Source organism: Oncorhynchus clarkii, chromosome 23, assembly GCF_045791955.1.
Source record: "Oncorhynchus clarkii lewisi isolate Uvic-CL-2024 chromosome 23, UVic_Ocla_1.0, whole genome shotgun sequence".
Taxonomy (NCBI): Eukaryota; Metazoa; Chordata; class Actinopteri; order Salmoniformes; family Salmonidae; genus Oncorhynchus; species Oncorhynchus clarkii.
In genome coordinates this window covers 54,495,110-54,512,147 of record NC_092169.1, presented here as the reverse complement: position 1 = coordinate 54,512,147, position 17,038 = coordinate 54,495,110, and the positions used below count along the sequence as shown (strand labels likewise).

At 44.0% G+C, this 17,038-nt stretch overlaps 2 protein-coding genes across 4 annotated transcripts in view; one reads left to right on the top strand and one right to left on the bottom strand.

Annotated features, from left to right (window-relative positions):
• LOC139382066 (activating signal cointegrator 1 complex subunit 1) overlaps window positions 1–10,913 on the bottom strand; it is a 33,016-nt gene extending 22,103 nt beyond the window's left edge. Inside the window, exons 1-8 of one of the 2 annotated variants that reach the window (XM_071126036.1) lie at window positions 10,709–10,913; window positions 10,299–10,404; window positions 7,562–7,659; window positions 6,549–6,727; window positions 6,020–6,153; window positions 4,352–4,471; window positions 2,528–2,652; window positions 2,172–2,267 (exon numbers count right to left, since the gene is read on the bottom strand). In XM_071126036.1, coding sequence (XP_070982137.1) covers window positions 2,209–2,267; window positions 2,528–2,652; window positions 4,352–4,471; window positions 6,020–6,153; window positions 6,549–6,727; window positions 7,562–7,659; window positions 10,299–10,404; window positions 10,709–10,826 — 939 coding nt within the window. In that variant the 5' untranslated portion in view covers window positions 10,827–10,913 and the 3' untranslated portion in view covers window positions 2,172–2,208. Of the gene's footprint in view, window positions 1–2,171; window positions 2,268–2,527; window positions 2,653–4,351; window positions 4,472–6,019; window positions 6,154–6,548; window positions 6,728–7,561; window positions 7,660–10,298; window positions 10,405–10,708 lie in introns of those variants that run through there. The other variant, XM_071126035.1, reaches the window with a different exon arrangement.
• A 65-nt stretch (window positions 10,914–10,978) lies between these two features.
• On the top strand, window positions 10,979–16,640 carry LOC139382068 (anaphase promoting complex subunit 16). 2 transcript variants are annotated; one of them, XM_071126037.1, is made up of 4 exons: window positions 10,979–11,122; window positions 11,468–11,614; window positions 15,746–15,820; window positions 16,108–16,640. In XM_071126037.1, exons 2-4 carry the CDS (start codon window positions 11,473–11,475, stop codon window positions 16,215–16,217), a joined length of 327 nt encoding a protein of 108 aa, XP_070982138.1. In that variant the 5' UTR covers window positions 10,979–11,122; window positions 11,468–11,472; the 3' UTR covers window positions 16,218–16,640. The 2 variants fall into 2 exon arrangements, with proteins under 2 accessions (XP_070982138.1, XP_070982139.1); XM_071126038.1 differs by having other exon boundaries at window positions 11,001–11,122; window positions 16,116–16,633.
• Window positions 16,641–17,038: the final 398 nt, after the last annotated feature.

The window sequence follows — 17,038 nt, the reverse complement described above, 5'->3', positions numbered from 1 at the left end:
TCCCTCCCTCCCTCCCTCCCTCGCTCCCTCGCTCCCTCCCTCGCTCCCTCGCTCCCTCGCTCCCTCCCTCCCTCCCTCCCTCCCTCCCTCCCTCCCTCGCTCTCTCTTTGGCCACAACTCTGTTTGTGTGCAACAGGGCAGAGTGTTTTCCAACAGCAGTGACAAGGGGTTTCATTCAGTTGGCCGTGGATCAAGTCCAGCCCTAGTTCTTTCACGCATGAGTTTACACAGGGCTGGCCAGCTGAGAGACTGGCCAACAACTCAGGGCTGGTCAGCTGAAAGTGTGCAAGAGCACAGGACAAAGGGAGGGGTCTGTCCAAGAGCACAGGACAAAGGGAGGGGTCTGTCCAAGAGCACAGGACAAAGGGAGGGGTCTGTCCAAGAGCACAGGACAAAGGGAGTGGTCTGTCCAAGAGCACAGGACAAAGGGAGGGGTCTGTCCAAGAGCACAGGACAAAGGGAGGGGTCTGTCTAAGAGCACAGGACAAAGGGAGGGGTCTGTCCAAGAGCACAGGACAAAGGGAGGGGTCTGTCCCAAGAGCGTCCAATAAAACTCTGTTTACTACTTCAGGAACAGGGACTGGGGCGCTCCTCTTCTCAGTTCACTGCAGCCAGCGACTGCAACGAGCTGCAACAAACACTCAAACTGGACGGTTTTATCTCTTCATTCAAAGACTCATTCCATGGACACTCTTACTGACAGTTGTGGCTGCTTTGTGTGATGTATTGTTGTCTCTACCCTCCTGCCCTTTGTGTTGTCTGTGCCCAATAATGTTTGTACCATGTTGTGCTGCTGCCATGTTGTGCTGCTGCCATGTTGTGCTGCTGCCATGTTGTGCTGCTGCCATGTTGTGCTGCTACCATGTTGTGCTGCTACCATGTTGTGCTGCTACCATGTTGTTCTGCTACCATGTTGTGCTGCTACCATGTTGTGCTGCTGCCATGTTGTGCTGCTGCCATGTTGTGCTGCTGCCATGTTGTGCTGCTGCCATGTTGTGCTGCTACCATGTTGTGCTGCTGCCATGTTGTGCTGCTACCATGTTGTGCTGCTGCCATGTTGTGCTGCTACCATGTTGTTGTCATGTGTTGCTGACAAAAATATTTTAAAAAAAATTATATTTATAAACATTTGTATTTTATTATTTGATTTTATATATTTTTAATCCTAGCCCCCGTCCCCCGCAGGAGGCCTTTTGCCTTTTGGTTGGCCGTCATTGTAAATAAGAATTTGTTCTTAACTGACTTGCCTAGTTAAATAAAATAAATGTAAAAACATTTTAAATCTAGGGGTTGTTATTGTTGTTATGGTTGTTGCTACATCCGTGTTGTTGACATGGGGTGGTGTGTTCAGGTGTCAGTTTGTTTCACTAATGTGATTATACTGTCACTCCGTGTCCATCTTTATGCTGTGACTCCGTGCCCAGTGACTGACTTAATGTCCATCTTTATGCTGACTGACTCCGTGCCCAGTGACTGACTTAATGTCCATCTTTATGCTGTGACTCTGTGTCCATCTTTATGCTGACTGACTCTGTGTCCAGTGACTGACTTAATGTCCATCTTTATGCTGTGACTCTGTGTCCATCTTTATGCTGTGACTCCGTGTCCAGTGACTGACTTAATGTCCATCTTTATGCTGACTGACTCCGTGTCCAGTGACTGACTTAATGTCCATCTTTATGCTGACTGACTCCGTGCCCAGTGACTGACTTAATGTCCATCTTTATGCTGACTGACTCCGTGTCCAGTGACTGACTTAATGTCCATCTTTATGCTGACTGACTCCGTGTCCAGTGACTGACTTAATGTCCATCTTTATGCTGTGACTCCGTGCCCAGTGACTGACTTAATGTCCATCTTTATGCTGACTGACTCCGTGTCCAGTGACTGACTTAATGTCCATCTTTATGCTGTGACTCCGTGCCCAGTGACTGACTTAATGTCCATCTTTATGCTGACTGACTCCGTGCCCAGTGACTGACTTAATGTCCATCTTTATGCTGACTGACTCCGTGCCCAGTGACTGACTTAATGTCCATCTTTATGCTGACTGACTCCGTGCCCAGTGACTCTGACTTAATGTCCATCTTTATGCTGACTGACTCCGTGTCCAGTGACTGACTTAATGTCCATCTTTATGCAGTGACCGTGCCCAGTGACTGACTTAATGTCCATCTTTATGCTGACTGACTGTGTCCAGTGACTGACTTAATGTCCATCTTTATGCTGACTGACTGTGTCCAGTGACTGACTTAATGTCCATCTTTCTGAGTGGGAGGAGAATGAGGGAAACAGGCTCACATTATCAGGAGGATACTCTGGGTCAGTTTTACACAGTTTTACACAGAGGAAAGGCTGTTTTGAGAGAGCAGTGACACTTATTTTGCATTTTCATTTCAAGTACGTGTGTTTGTGTGTGTGTGTGTACTCTAGTAAGTGTCCTTGTTTTCAAGATGAAGCTCCAATACACATACCTAAAACACACATCAGTGATGGCCATAGACAAAAACCACTTTCTTCATCCTACCTGAAGCATCCTTCCTGAACAGAGTGTTCATCACAGTGCCGTGCAGTTTCACTCTGTCCCATTCTCTGACCATCAGCCCTGAGGAAACAAAGTGGTCCACCAGCCGCTCCACAATGGTCTGCAGCCTGCACAGCAGACAGTCAACACACAGTCAACACAGACAGTCAACACAAGAGTTAGTTGTTGTTACCTGGGAGCAACCCTCTCACACTGTTGACATCCTATCGATGAACATCATTTTAATGTACTAATTGTCACTCAATCTGTCATTAAAAAAAGTCAACTGTAAAAATACTAATTATACTACATGGTATTTACAGTGCATTCGTTAAGTACTCAGACCCCTTGACTTTTTCCACATTTTGTTACGTTGCAGACTTATTCTAAAATGGACTAAATTGTTTCCCCCCTCAACAATCTATACACAATACACCATAATGACATCAAAATACACCATAATGACATCACAATACCCCATAATGACGTCACAATACACCATAATGACATCACAATACACCATAATGACAAAGAAAAAACAGGTTTTTAGAAATGTTTGCAAATGTATTAAAAACATAAAACATAAATAGCACATTTACATAAGTACTCAGACCCTTTACTCAGAACTTTGTTGAAGCACCTTTGGCAGCGATTACAGCTTCAACTCTTCTTGGGTATGACGCTACAAGCTTGACACACCTGTATTTGGGGAGTTCCCCAGGACTCCTATTCTTCTCTGCAGATCCTCTCAAGTTCTGTCAGGTTGGATGGGGAGTGTCGCTGCACAGCTATTTTCAGGTCTCTCCAGAGATCAATCGATCAGGTTCAAGTCCAGGCTCTGGCTGAGCCACTCAAGAACATTCTGTCATGCACTGACAACTGTGGGACCTTATATAGACAGGTGTGTGCCTTTCCAAATCATGTCCTATCAATTGAATTTACCACAGGTGAACTTCAATCAATTTTTCAAAACATATCAAGGATGATCAATAGAAACAGGATGCACCTGAGCTCAATTTCAAGTCTCATAGCAAAGTATCTGAATACTTACGTAAATAACGTATTTCAGTTTTTTATTTTTAATACATTTGCAAATCATTTTAAAAATCAGTTTTTGCTTTGTCATTTTGGTGTATTGTGATGTCATTATGGTGTATTGTGATGTCATTATGGTGTATTGTGATGTCATTATGGGGTATTGTGATGTCATTATGGGGTATTGTGTGTCATTATGGGGTATTGTGTGTCATTATGGGGTATTGTGATGTCATTATGGGGTATTGTGTGTCATTATGGGGTATTGTGATGTCATTATGGGGTATTGTGATGTCATTATGGGGTATTGTGATGTCATTATGGGGTATTGTGATGTCATTATGGGGTATTGTGATGTCATTATGGGGTATTGTGATGTCATTATGGGGTATTGTGATGTCATTATGGGGTATTGTGTTGTCATTATGGGGTATTGTGATGTCATTATGGGGTATTGTGATGTCATTATGGGGTATTGTGATGTCATTATGGGGTATTGTGTTGTCATTATGGGGTATTGTGATGTCATTATGGGGTATTGTGATGTCATTATGGGGTATTGTGTTGTCATTATGGGGTATTGTGATGTCATTATGGGGTATTGTGTGTAGATCGCAGAGGTTTTTTGTTGTATTTAATCCATTTTAGAATAAGGCTGTGTCAAGAGGTCTGAATACTGAATACTTTTCCCAAAGGCACTGTATATAGTGCTTTTCAAGGAGCCAGAGTCACTGTGGTACAAACTGTGGTTAAAGAAAGAGACATGAGAGTATCCAGGAACCAGACTCTTACTTGTCCGAACCATCTTTCACTTGGACCTTGGCATACAGGACATCCACCATGGCTGGGTCATCGTTCATGTACTCAATCCCTGTCACCTCCAGCGGGAGAGGCTTCCCTTCTGTGATGGTCCTGAAACATGACATAATGTGTTACAAGAATAACGTGTGTTACATGACATAACGTGTTACTTGACATAACATGTGTTACATGACATAACATGTGTTACATGACATAACGTGTTACTTGACATAACATGTGTTACATGACATAACATGTGTTACATGACATAACGTGTTACTTGACATAACATAACAAGACAATGTGTTACTTGGCATGACATAATGTGTGTTACATGACATAACGTGTGTTACATGACATAACATGTGTTACATGACATAACGTGTTACTTGACATAACACGTGTTACATGACATAACATGTGTTACATGACATAACGTGTTACTTGACATAACATGTGTTACATGACATAACATGTGTTACATGACATAACGTGTTACTTGACATAACATGTGTTACATGACATAACATGTGTTACATGACATAACGTGTTACTTGACATAACATAACAAGACAATGTGTTACTTGGCATGACATAATGTGTGTTACATGACATAACGTGTGTTACATGACATAACGTGTTACATGACATAACGTGTTACTTGACATAACATAACAAGACAATGTGTTACTTGACATGACATAATGTGTGTTACATGACATAACATGTGTGTTACATGACATAACATGTGTTACAAGAATAACGTGTGTTACATGACATAATGTGTTACATGACATAGCGTGTGTTACATGACATGACATAACGTGTTACTTGAAATAACATAACAAGACAATGTGTTACTTGACATGACATAATGTGTGTTACATGACATAACATGTGTTACATGACATAACATGTGTTACAAGAATAACGTGTGTTACATGACATAATGTGTTACATGACATAGCGTGTGTTACATGACATGACATAACGTGTTACTTGACATAACATAACAAGACAATGTGTTACTTGACATGACATAATGTGTGTTACATGACATAACATGTGTTACATGACATAACATGTGTTACAAGAATAACGTGTGTTACATGACATAATGTGTTACATGACATAGCGTGTGTTACATGACATGACATAACGTGTTACTTGAAATAACATAACAAGACAATGTGTTACTTGACATGACATAATGTGTGTTACATGACATAACATGTGTTACATGACATAACATGTGTTACATGACATAACGTGTGTTACATGACATAACGTGTGTGTTACATGACATAACGTGTGTTACATGACATAACGTGTTACATGACATAACGTGTGTTACATGACATAGCGTGTGTTACATGACATACCGTGTGTTACATGACATAACATGTGTGTTACATAATATGACATAACATGACATAACATGAGTTACATAACATAATGTGTTACTTGACATAACATGACATAATGTGTGTTACATAACATGACATAATGTGTGTTACATGACATAACATAACATGTGTTCCTGGCTCCAACTCAATTTTTTATACAATCTAGATAGGGATAGTCCCTCCCTGTTTCAGTCTGTTTTCATCTGTTTGATTCCTAATGAACATGACCCAGTTGTCAGTCAGTCATACGTACTTGATAAAGTCCTGACAGTGCTGGAGTTGTTTACATGCTTGGGTCACTTCCAGGTCGTTCAGCAGGGCCAGGGTGCCGACTGTTAGATGGAGCTTAGCAGGGTTCTGGAAGATGCTTCCATCTACTCCGTGGTCCTTAACAAGAGAGGAGAGAGACCAGCGATGAACTGACCGCACAGAGAAACACTGTAGGGTGAAGTTGCCCTTAGACACCGATCTTAGGTCCGTTTGGCATTCCCTCCACTAATGGTTGAGATTAGTATTGGAGGAAGAGGAAGCTGATCCTAGATCTGCACAATTTAACCCTTAGAACCAGACAACCAGAGAAACTAAAACAGGGACCCAAGATCTCTGATAGCTATTCAGTCAATATAAACATGAATGGAATATAGTCAAGTCTCAAACTGGAGTTTGAGAGTATTATGCACGATTTTACAGATTGTCATCCCTCCCATCCGCCATGAACGCACTCACTGACACACACACACACACACACACACACACACACACACACACACACTCTTCCTTACCTGAGAACACTGCTCCAACACCTCCTCTTTAAACCTCAGGAATCCATCCTGAACTTGAGGGTGGTTAAGAGCGAACGACAGGAAGTGGGTGAACGGCTGCTTCTTGCGAAAGCTCTGCACCAGGAGTTCGACACGAGTCACGGCAGAGGACACCGCGGCCTTCTGGGAGCCAGTGATCACTGGAACAATGCGAGACCGTTATTGTGTGACTGTGAATGTGAGACTTTTATTTTTGATATCCCATGATTCTAGCCCTTCGGAGAAGAGCAGAGGTTCATGGATAATGTCTTGAGTTTTGCGTGGTTGCTGGAACCACGTTCTTGGCTGACTTTTAGTACTACACTCATTCATTTTTATTTTATTTATTTCACCTTTATTTAACCAGGTAGGCAAGTTGAGAACAAGTTCTCATTTACAATTGCGACCTGGCCAAGATAAAGCAAAGCAGTTAGACACATACAACGACACGGAGTTACACATGGAGTAAAACAAACATACAGTCAATAATACAGTATAAACAAGTCTATATACAATGTGAGCAAATGAGGTGAGATAAGGGAGGTAAAGGCAAAAAAAGGCCATGGTGGCAAAGTAAATACAATATAGCAAGTAAAATATGAGTTGACTGCTGACAGAAAACCACTGAAATTCCCAGAGATAGAGAAAGAAGAGTTTTGCTAGACTGGTCCCAGATCTGTTTTTGCTTGCATAGTGAACTCCTATAGTCATTGTTAATCACTTGCCTAGTTAAATAAAGGTTAAATAAAATAAAAACATTAATTGTCTTGTAATTCCGACCACAGGAGTTGGTGAGACAGCACAAACAGTCATAATATGGGACGAGGCTACAGTGTTGCACCAGTATCTTTACTATAGACCTCTGGTTTGGGCTGGTCTCCAAGCTCTGGTCCAGGGCGTTACGTGAGGCCTTGACCCTTCTTCAAGAAGGCTGAAAGAGGGCTCAAGCCCTGGACCAGAGGTACTGGTCTCTCCGCTAATAAAACGCCACTCACCGATCTGTCCTTCCACTCCTTGTTTTGGAATGTGGATGTCTGTCTTTGTGTCTGCCTCGAGTCTTCTACGTGTCTCTCCTTTCCTTCCGATGATGTATCTGTTAAAAACAACAACAACAACACTTCTCTGGTTAGTACACCGTATCCTTGATTTTCATTGAAGATGTACACATAGCCCTAATGAAACAAACACACACAAACACCTAATTTGCCTAAAATATTACGCTGTTACCACGGTTACCTCATGTAGTCTTAACTACAAGCCAGAATGTTGAATAAAATGATATTTAAATGTGACGGTAGGAAGTGGAGATAAACACAGAGGATTATTAACCAGACTTTATGGGGCGTCGGTCTGTTTGACTCTGTCAGCTTGTATTCCTGCTACACTACATGGCCAAAAGTATGTGGACACCTGTTCAAACATCTCATTCCCAAATCATGGGCATTAATATGGAGTTGGTCCCCCCCTCTTTGCTGCTATAACAGCCTCCACTGTTCTGGGAAGGCTTTCCACTAGATGTTGGAACATTGTTGTGGGGGCATGCTTCCATTCAGCCACAAGAGCATTAGTGAGGTCAGGCACGGATGTTGGGTAATTAGTCCTGGCTCGCAGTCGGTGTTTCAATTCATCCTAAAGGTGTTCGATTGGGTTGCGGTCAGGGCTCTGTGCAGGCCAGTCAAGTTCTTCCACACCAATCTCGATAAAACATTTCTTTATGGACCTCTCTTTGTGCACAGGGGCATTGTCATGCTGAAACAGGAAAGGGGCCTTCCCCAAACTGTTGCCACAAAGTTGAAGCACAGAATTGTCTAGAATGTCATTGTATGCTGTACTGTTAAGACTACCCTTCACTGGAACTAAGGGGCCCGAACCATGAAAAACAGCCCCAGACTATCACTCCTCATCCACCAAACTTTGCAGTTGGCATTATACATTGGGGCAGGTAGTGTTCTCCTGGCATCCGCCAAACCCAGATTCGTCCGTCGGACTGCCAGATGGTGAAGCGTGATTCATCACTCCAGAGAACGCATTTCCACTGCTCCAGAGTCCAATGGCCGCAAGCTTTACACCCCTGGGGTGGCAAGGTAGCCTAGTGGTTAGAGCATTGGACTAGTAACCGAAAGGTTGCAAGTTCAAATCCCCAAGCTGACAAGGTACAAAATCTGTCGTTCTGCCCCTGAACAGGCAGTTAGGCCATCATTGAAAATAAGAATTTGTTCTTAACTGACTTGCCTAGTAAAATAAAGGTAAAATAAAATAAATAAACTCCAGTCGAAGCTTGGCATTGCGATCTTAGGCTTGTGTGCGGCTGCTCGGCCACGGAAACCCAGTTCATGAAGCTCCCGAACAGTTATTGTGCTGACGTTGCTTCCAGAGACAGTTTGGAAGTCGGTAGTGAGTGTTGCAACCGAGGACAGACGATTTTTATGCGATACGTGCTTCAGCACTAGGCGGTCCCGTTCTGTGAGCTTGTGTGGCCTACCACTTCGCGGTTGAGCCGTTGCTGCTCCTAGACATTTCCACTTCACATTAACAGCACTTACTGTCGACAGGGGAAGCTCTAGCAGGGCAGAAATTTGACAAACTGACTTGTTAGAAGGTAGCATCCTATGACGGTGCCACGTTGAAAGTCACTGAGCTCTTCAGGAAGGCCATTCTACTGCCAATGTTTGTCTGTGGAGATTGCATGGCTGTGTGCTCGATTTTATACACCTGTCAACAACGGGTGGGGCTGAAATAGCCTAATCCTCTAATTTGAAAGGGTGTCCACATATCTGCTGACGTTGCTTCCAGAGACAGTTTGAAGGGGTGTCCACATACTGTTGTAGATATAGTGTATGTGAAATGAGCACGGGCAAAGTGTGTATGTATTTTCAATCTTCTGATGCATGGCACGTAGCCAAACGTTGTCGCCTGAACCACGTTTCCTTTCGCAATCAGCTGGAAGTGCTAACTGCAAATTAAAAGTCTGCAACGTTCGGTCTCTGGTGCGGTTACACTTGGCCATTGTTTACATATTGTGCTGCAACGTTCGGTCTCTGGTGCGGTTACACTTGGCCATTGTTTACATATTGTGCTGCAACGTTCGGTCTCTGGTGCGGTTACACTTGGCCATTGTTTACATATTGTGCTGCAACGTTCGGTCTCTGGTGCGGTTACACTTGGCCATTGTTTACATATTGTGCTGCAACGTTCGGTCTCTGGTGCAGTTACACTTGGCCATTGTTTACATATTGTGCTGCAACGTTCGGTCTCTGGTGCGGTTACACTTGGCCATTGTTTACATATTGTGCTGCAACGTTCGGTCTCTGGTGCGGTTACACTTGGCCATTGTTTACATATTGTGCTGAAATGTTTACGTCACATACGAATTGCGTGAAGTATTGAAACTCCAAACCAACAGAACCATATGCAGACCAGCGTACTGAAAGTCCGGCTACAAAACGCTTCCCTGTGGACAACGGGTAATGTAAATCAAAATGAGGTTTATTCAACATTTTCATCTGTAATGGGACGGTTCGGAAATGTTGAGCTCACGTGTTAGAGACGAGAGTGTGGGTCATTTAGTCCCGGATTCTAAAATGGACTAACAACCTCATATGCAGTCATCGACTCATGACGTGCATCCCAAATGGCACCCTATTCCCTTAGGGCTCTGGTCAAACGTAGTGCACCAAATAGGGGATAGGGTACCATTTAGGGCGCATAGCCTACATGGTGTTTGTAACTCACTTGTAAAGAACACTTGGGACATCAATGGCACAGCTGAAACCTTTGTCCGTCTGTTCTATGGAGTGGCTGTCACAGAACTCTACTTCTTCGTCAAACTGTTCACTTGCTAATCAAAACAACAAAGTGCATTTGTGAGATTGGCAAGAACATGTTGGTGTTCCATAATAGGTGCAGCAGGGACAAATGGGAGAGGAGACAGCTACATTTAGAGGAGACAAGCATCCCACAACACAATGTGGTGGTCAATTGGTCAGCTATAACTAGCTAAGTCTCAGTAGAATAAAGTCAATAATCTGGTAGTACTGTACAGTATTGTAGCCATCTGTCTTATCTAGCTAGCTATAGTTAGCTGGGGGTGTAGGGAGCTAGCACCACTGAGGTATAATGGCTAGCACTGAGGACCTAGCTACCTGGTGGTCCCATGTAGGAGTCGTCCTCTTCACCCTCTTCATACTGGTCTTCTTTGATCGTATTTCTTCTGTATACTCTTCCACTTATGTTGATCAATGATGGACGTAAGATTTCCATTGTAGCAGTTATCTTGAACAGTAAATAAAACGAGATATACTGTAGTGAATAGTAGCTGCCAACTACGTGTTGGCTCTTTGGCTGTTTTGCGACATACGGCAGTTTGACGTAAAGTAACCAGCTGATTACGTCGTCGCTGATCTCTAAACCGCATGGATAAACATTCCGCGCTCGCAACAAATGAATGATGCGCCGATATCAACATTTGATTTATATGTCGCCCAAGCCGTAAAGCGGGGGTTATTGTTGGGGTAGCTAACCAGAAACATAAACAACCGCTTTCTCCATCACCAGTGGTAGGTAGGTTCATCACTTCAATAATAATCTTATGTCTGATTTATTTTGCGGAAAGTTTGCTTCAGTAGTAAATGCGCTGTGTTTCATGTTTCATGCTATGTTTGTCAGTTTATTATTCATAATGTTGTTAGCCTTGTGTTGTTAGCCAACGTTAGCTAGCTAGTCATGCTAATGTAATATGACAAAGATTTGTATAACGTGTTCTATCTGTGCTAATGCTGCTCAGCTAACGTTAGCTAAATTTACTTTGAATAAATATTGCTGGTCATTTGGGACTGTATTTATCCGCAATACACGACTCTGAACTTGGTGATCATGATTTTGCCGTTGTTCCTCTTCCTCAGTCGGAATGGCAGCCTCCTCCTCATCCTCCTCTGCCGGAGGGGTTAGTGGGAGCTCCGTGACTGGCTCTGGATTCAGCGCGTCTGAACTCATCCCCCCGCGTAAGGTCCTCTACACGTATCCCAAAGGAGCCGGGGAGATGATGGAAGGTAGGCTTTCTTTGACACAGGCCAATCACCAGTGGCTTTGGAATATAGGTTCAGAACGTTGCAAGACACAAGACCGGTGATGAGGATTCTTTTGGAGTTCTAGAAAACCTTGTCTGTTCTGTACATTCTACCTGCAACATTCTGAACATTGTTCTTGGCTCTGATTGCAATATTAATCGTGCTCATATCCCATATACAGTGATGTTGTGTGTTTCAGATGGATTAATGTGTGTGTGTGTGTGTGTGTGTGTGTGTGTGTGTGTGTGTGTGTGTGTGTGTGTGTGTGTGTGTGTGTGGTTAGCTACTGTACATGTGTGTGTGGTTCTGAATACTTGCCCCTTCTGTACATCTGCCTAGTCACACTTCTCTTACAACTATTCTATCTGGCTTCAAGTCAAGTGTAGCTTGTCTGGATTTTACCCACAAGATAAACAATGTGTCCCTGGAACTTTTCACTGTTCCCTTAATGACCTAGCTACCATGCGTACCATGCGTTGGCTCTTCCTCCAGGAGGACGTGCACTGCTACCAGCGACAGTCAATGCTCTGCCCCAACGTCACCCCACAACGCGCATCGCCAGTGTGCACCACTTCCCTCACACCCAAATCAATCTGGCTCCAAGTCAAGTGTAGTTAGTGATCCTTTGATCTAGAGTTGGTGACCCATGATCCTTTGCATCATAGTTGGATCTTCATCCAACAGAGGACGTACATGGGCACCAGCAAGCAGTCAGTGCTCTGCCAATGAGTCAGCCCACAACACCCACCACCAGTTTTGTCACATCACACAAGAGGATCTGTTTGTTTGAACCCAATGGGCCATCTGGCTCCTTGCCCCTGCTTTGTGCATCCCAAATGACACCCTATTACCTACGTTGTGCACTAATTTTGACCAGAGCCTTATGTGCCAGAGTTGTACACTATATTAGGATAGGGTGCCCCATCCTTTGTTACCTCATAGACCCCAAATCAAACATTGTGTTGTAATGAATGTCTTAGTTTGGATCATTGTGCTGGAAAGCACTGGGTGTTCAGAGGACTATTGGGCTCACTGTTAAGTGGGACAGCAGTGAAGCTGGTGGCCAGGGTTGGGGTTCTTTTCCACTTTGTTTTTGGGGCCTGTGCCATAGGGCGGCGCACAATTGGTCCAGCGTCATCCGGGTTAGGGGAGGGTTTGGCCCGGGGTAGGTCGTCCTTGTAAATAAGAATTTGTTCTTAACTGACTTGCCTAGTTAAATAAAATAAAAAAATATATATTAAAAAATGATTAATAAATGGCACCCTATTCCCTATACCAGGGATCATCAACTAGATTCAGCCGCGGGATGATTTTTGTTTTTACTTGAGTGGATGGTCAGGGGCCTGAACATAATCAGACTGCAAATTGACCGCAAAAAGGCCAAACAGATTGTTTTAGTCAAATATTATATCAAACCTTGCTTACTTGTATACTGTATATGATCAGATGTGTCTCTCTATTCTGCACAGGACTACTTGGGAACAGATTTCACAATGTTTGATTCTTTTGGCCAACATTGAAAATGGGGGGGACCGAATTCGGTCCATGGGCCGCCAGTTGAAGAACCTAATCCTACCTTGTGCACTAATATCATGTGGGCCATGGTCAACAGTAGTGCACTGTCTAGGGCCATGGTCAACAGTAGTGCACTGTCTAGGGCCATGGTCAACATGTCTAGGGCTATGGTCAACATGTCTAGGGCCATGGTCAACATGTCTAGGGCCATGGTCAACATGTCTAGGGCCATGGTCAACATGTCTAGGGCCATGGTCAACATGTCTAGGGCCATGGTCAACAGTAGTGCACTGTCTAGGGCCATGGTCAATAGTAGTGCACTGTCTAGGGCCATGGTCAACAGTAGTCCATTGTCTAGGGCCATGGTCAACAGTAGTCCACTGTCTAGGGCCATGGTCAACAGTAGTCCACTGTCTAGGGCCATGGTCAACATGTCTAGGGCCATGGTCAACAGTAGTCCACTGTCTAGGGCCATGGTCAACATGTGTAGGGCCATGGTCAACAGGAGTCCACTGTCTAAGGACATGGTCAACAGTAGTGCACTGTCTAGGGCCATGGTCAACAGTAGTGCACTGTCTAGGGCCATGGTCAACATGTCTATGGCCATGGTCAACAGTAGTCCACTGTCTAGGGCCATTGTCAACAGTAGTCCACTATCTAGGGCCTTGGTCAACAGTAGTGCACTGTCTAGGGCCTTGGTCAACAGTAGTGCACTGTCTAGGGCCATGGTCAACAGTAGTCAACTGTCTAGGGCCATGGTCAACAGTAGTGCACTGTCTAGGGCCATGGTCAACAGTAGTGCACTGTCTAGGGCCATGGTCAACAGTAGTGCACTGTCTAGGAAACAGAGTGCCATTTGTGACACATTGTGTGCTAGTTGATTATTTTGGCTCGTCTTTTTATTCTCCAGCAAACTGAACGGTGGCACATGTTGGCATAATGTGAGGAGCACTAATATCATGTGGGCCATGGTCAACAGTAGTGCACTGTCTAGGGCCATGGTCAACAGTAGTGCACTGTCTAGGGCCATGGTCAACATGTCTAGGGCTATGGTCAACATGTCTAGGGCCATAGTCAACAGTAGTGCACTGTCTAGGGCCATGGTCAACAGTAGTGCACTGTCTAGGGCCATGGTCAACAGTAGTCCACTGTCTAGGGCCATGGTCAACAGTAGTCCATTGTCTAGGGCCATGGTCAACAGTAGTCCACTGTCTAGGGCCATGGTCAACAGTAGTCCACTGTGTAGGGTCATGGTCAACATGTCTAGGGCTATGGTCAACATGTCTAGGGCCATGGTCAACATGTCTAGGGCCATGGTCAACATGTCTAGGGCCATGGTCAACATGTCTAGGGCCATGGTCAACAGTAGTGCACTGTCTAGGGCCATGGTTAATAGTAGTGCACTGTCTAGGGCCATGGTCAACAGTAGTCCACTGTCTAGGGCCATGGTCAACAGTAGTCCATTGTCTAGGGCCATGGTCAACAGTAGTCCACTGTCTAGGGCCATGTTCAACAGTAGTCCACTGTCTAGGGCCATGGTCAACATGTCTAGGGCCATGGTCAACAGTAGTCCACTGTCTAGGGCCATGGTCAACATGTGTAGGGCCATGGTCAACAGGAGTCCACTGTCTAAGGACATGGTCAACAGTAGTGCACTGTCTAGGGCCATGGTCAACAGTAGTGCACTGTCTAGGGTCATGGTCAACATGTCTATGGCCATGGTCAACAGTAGTCCACTGTCTAGGGCCATTGTCAACAGTAGTCCACTATCTAGGGCCTTGGTCAACAGTAGTGCACTGTCTAGGGCCATGGTCAACAGTAGTGCACTGTCTAGGGCCATGGTCAACAGTAGTCAACTGTCTAGGGCCATGGTCAACAGTAGTGCACTGTCTAGGGCCATGGTCAACAGTAGTGCACTGTCTAGGGCCATGGTCAACAGTAGTGCACTGTCTAGGGCCATGGTCAACAGTAGTGCACTGTCTAGGGCCATGGTCAACAGTAGTGCACTGTCTAGGGCCATGGTCAACAGTAGTGCACTGTCTAGGGCCATGGTCAACAGTAGTGCACTGTCTAGGGCCATGGTCAACAGTAGTGCACTGTCTAGGAAACAGAGTGCCATTTGTGACACATTGTGTGCTAGTTGATTATTTTGGCTCGTCTTTTTATTCTCCAGCAAACTGAACGGTGGCACATGTTGGCATAATGTGAGGAGTTATATCACGTTTTAGCCAACTCCTCTACTTACTTACTCACTCAATAATTACTGAGGATTGTGCTCGCCCGGAGGATTGGGTATTAAATAGTTTGTACCACAAAACCATATACTATAATACGTTATGTTATATAATAGATCTATAGCCTAATAGTAGTGTGAGTGCGTGTGTGCGTGCATGTGTGTGTGAGTTTGTGTGCGCGCGTGCATGCGTGTGCGTGTGCTGGTTTGGGTTGTGATCCAGAAGGCACGTTTCCATTCTTGTTGTTTAAACTATCTCAGGGCTAACTTGTCTACTACCACTACAGTATTTTGTAACATGTGCTAGTTGAGGAAGGCGTAACAGTTATTGATGTGATATTGAACATGAATTCTTGTGTCTTCAGACGGCTCAGACAGATTTCTGTGTGAGTCTGTGTTCAGCTACCAGGTGGCGTCAACACTGAAACAGGTGAAGCACGGTAAGTCCATCAGTCTCTTCATTCAGTTATTTTATTGCAGTTGTCTTTAAAAAATGTTTTAAAAATTAATGCCTAAGAATGCATCTCAAATGGCACCCTATTCCCTATATATAGTGGACTACTTTCAACCGGAGCCCTATGGGCCTGGTCAAAAGTATCCCACTATATAGGGAATAAGGTGCTATTTAGGTCGTATTTGTTGTTTAGGGAAAAATAACTCTGGTAAGGGATACAAACAACTGCAATGCTTTGATCTAACAGCACATTTCACTGATCTGTTTTTTTAGATCAACAGGTATCTAGAATGGAGAAACTGGCCAGTTTGGTTGAAGAGCTGGAAGCAGATGAGTGGCGTTACAAACCAATCGAACAGCTTTTGGGATTTACTCCGTCTTAGAGGTCCAAATAAAGACCTGCTCAGTAGCCGCTAGCTGGTCACCACTGGAAGAACACGTTGACCACAGAACACTACTTTATTTCCAACACATTTGCTTTATTGTCATTTGTTGTGTCATTCCCACAGGGAAGGATGTTCCTGCCTGTTATTGGCCAATGTTTAGCTGTGGTCACTAACTGGAGGAAGGAACACCCTGATACGAGAGAGCTATTGTTGTGACCTAAAAAAAACAAACTTTATCACTGCAATGAATTATGAATTGAGTAATTAATCATGTTATAGTGGGGAAATTGATGCATTCGTGTTTTTTAAAATAAACTAAATAAGATTAAGGAATCCTCTTCCTATGTATTAAAATGAAAACATGACGTACTTGGATTATCATTTATTAAATATTGAAATACAAATATACAGAATCAATTGTATTCGAGTTATTTACAGTTTTATAACATTATTACAATGGATTATTTGTTATCACACAGTTGAAAACAATTAGAACCCGGCTAATTGTATTACTGTAAATACCAAGGTCAAGGAGAATGTAGGGCAGCACAATAACATCTGCAGAAACAGACAGGCCTGTTATTCCCCACTCATTCTGAAGGGAGGGGACTGAACAGGCTGATCTCATTCTGAAGGGAGGGGACTGAACAGGCTGATCTCATTCTGAAGGGAGGGGACTGAACAGGCTGATCTCATTCTGAAGGGAGGGGACTGAACAGGCTGATCTCATTCTGAAGGGAGGGGACTGAACAGGCTGATCTCATTCTGAAGGGAGGGGACTGAACAGGCTGATCTCATTCTGAAGGGAGGGGACTGAA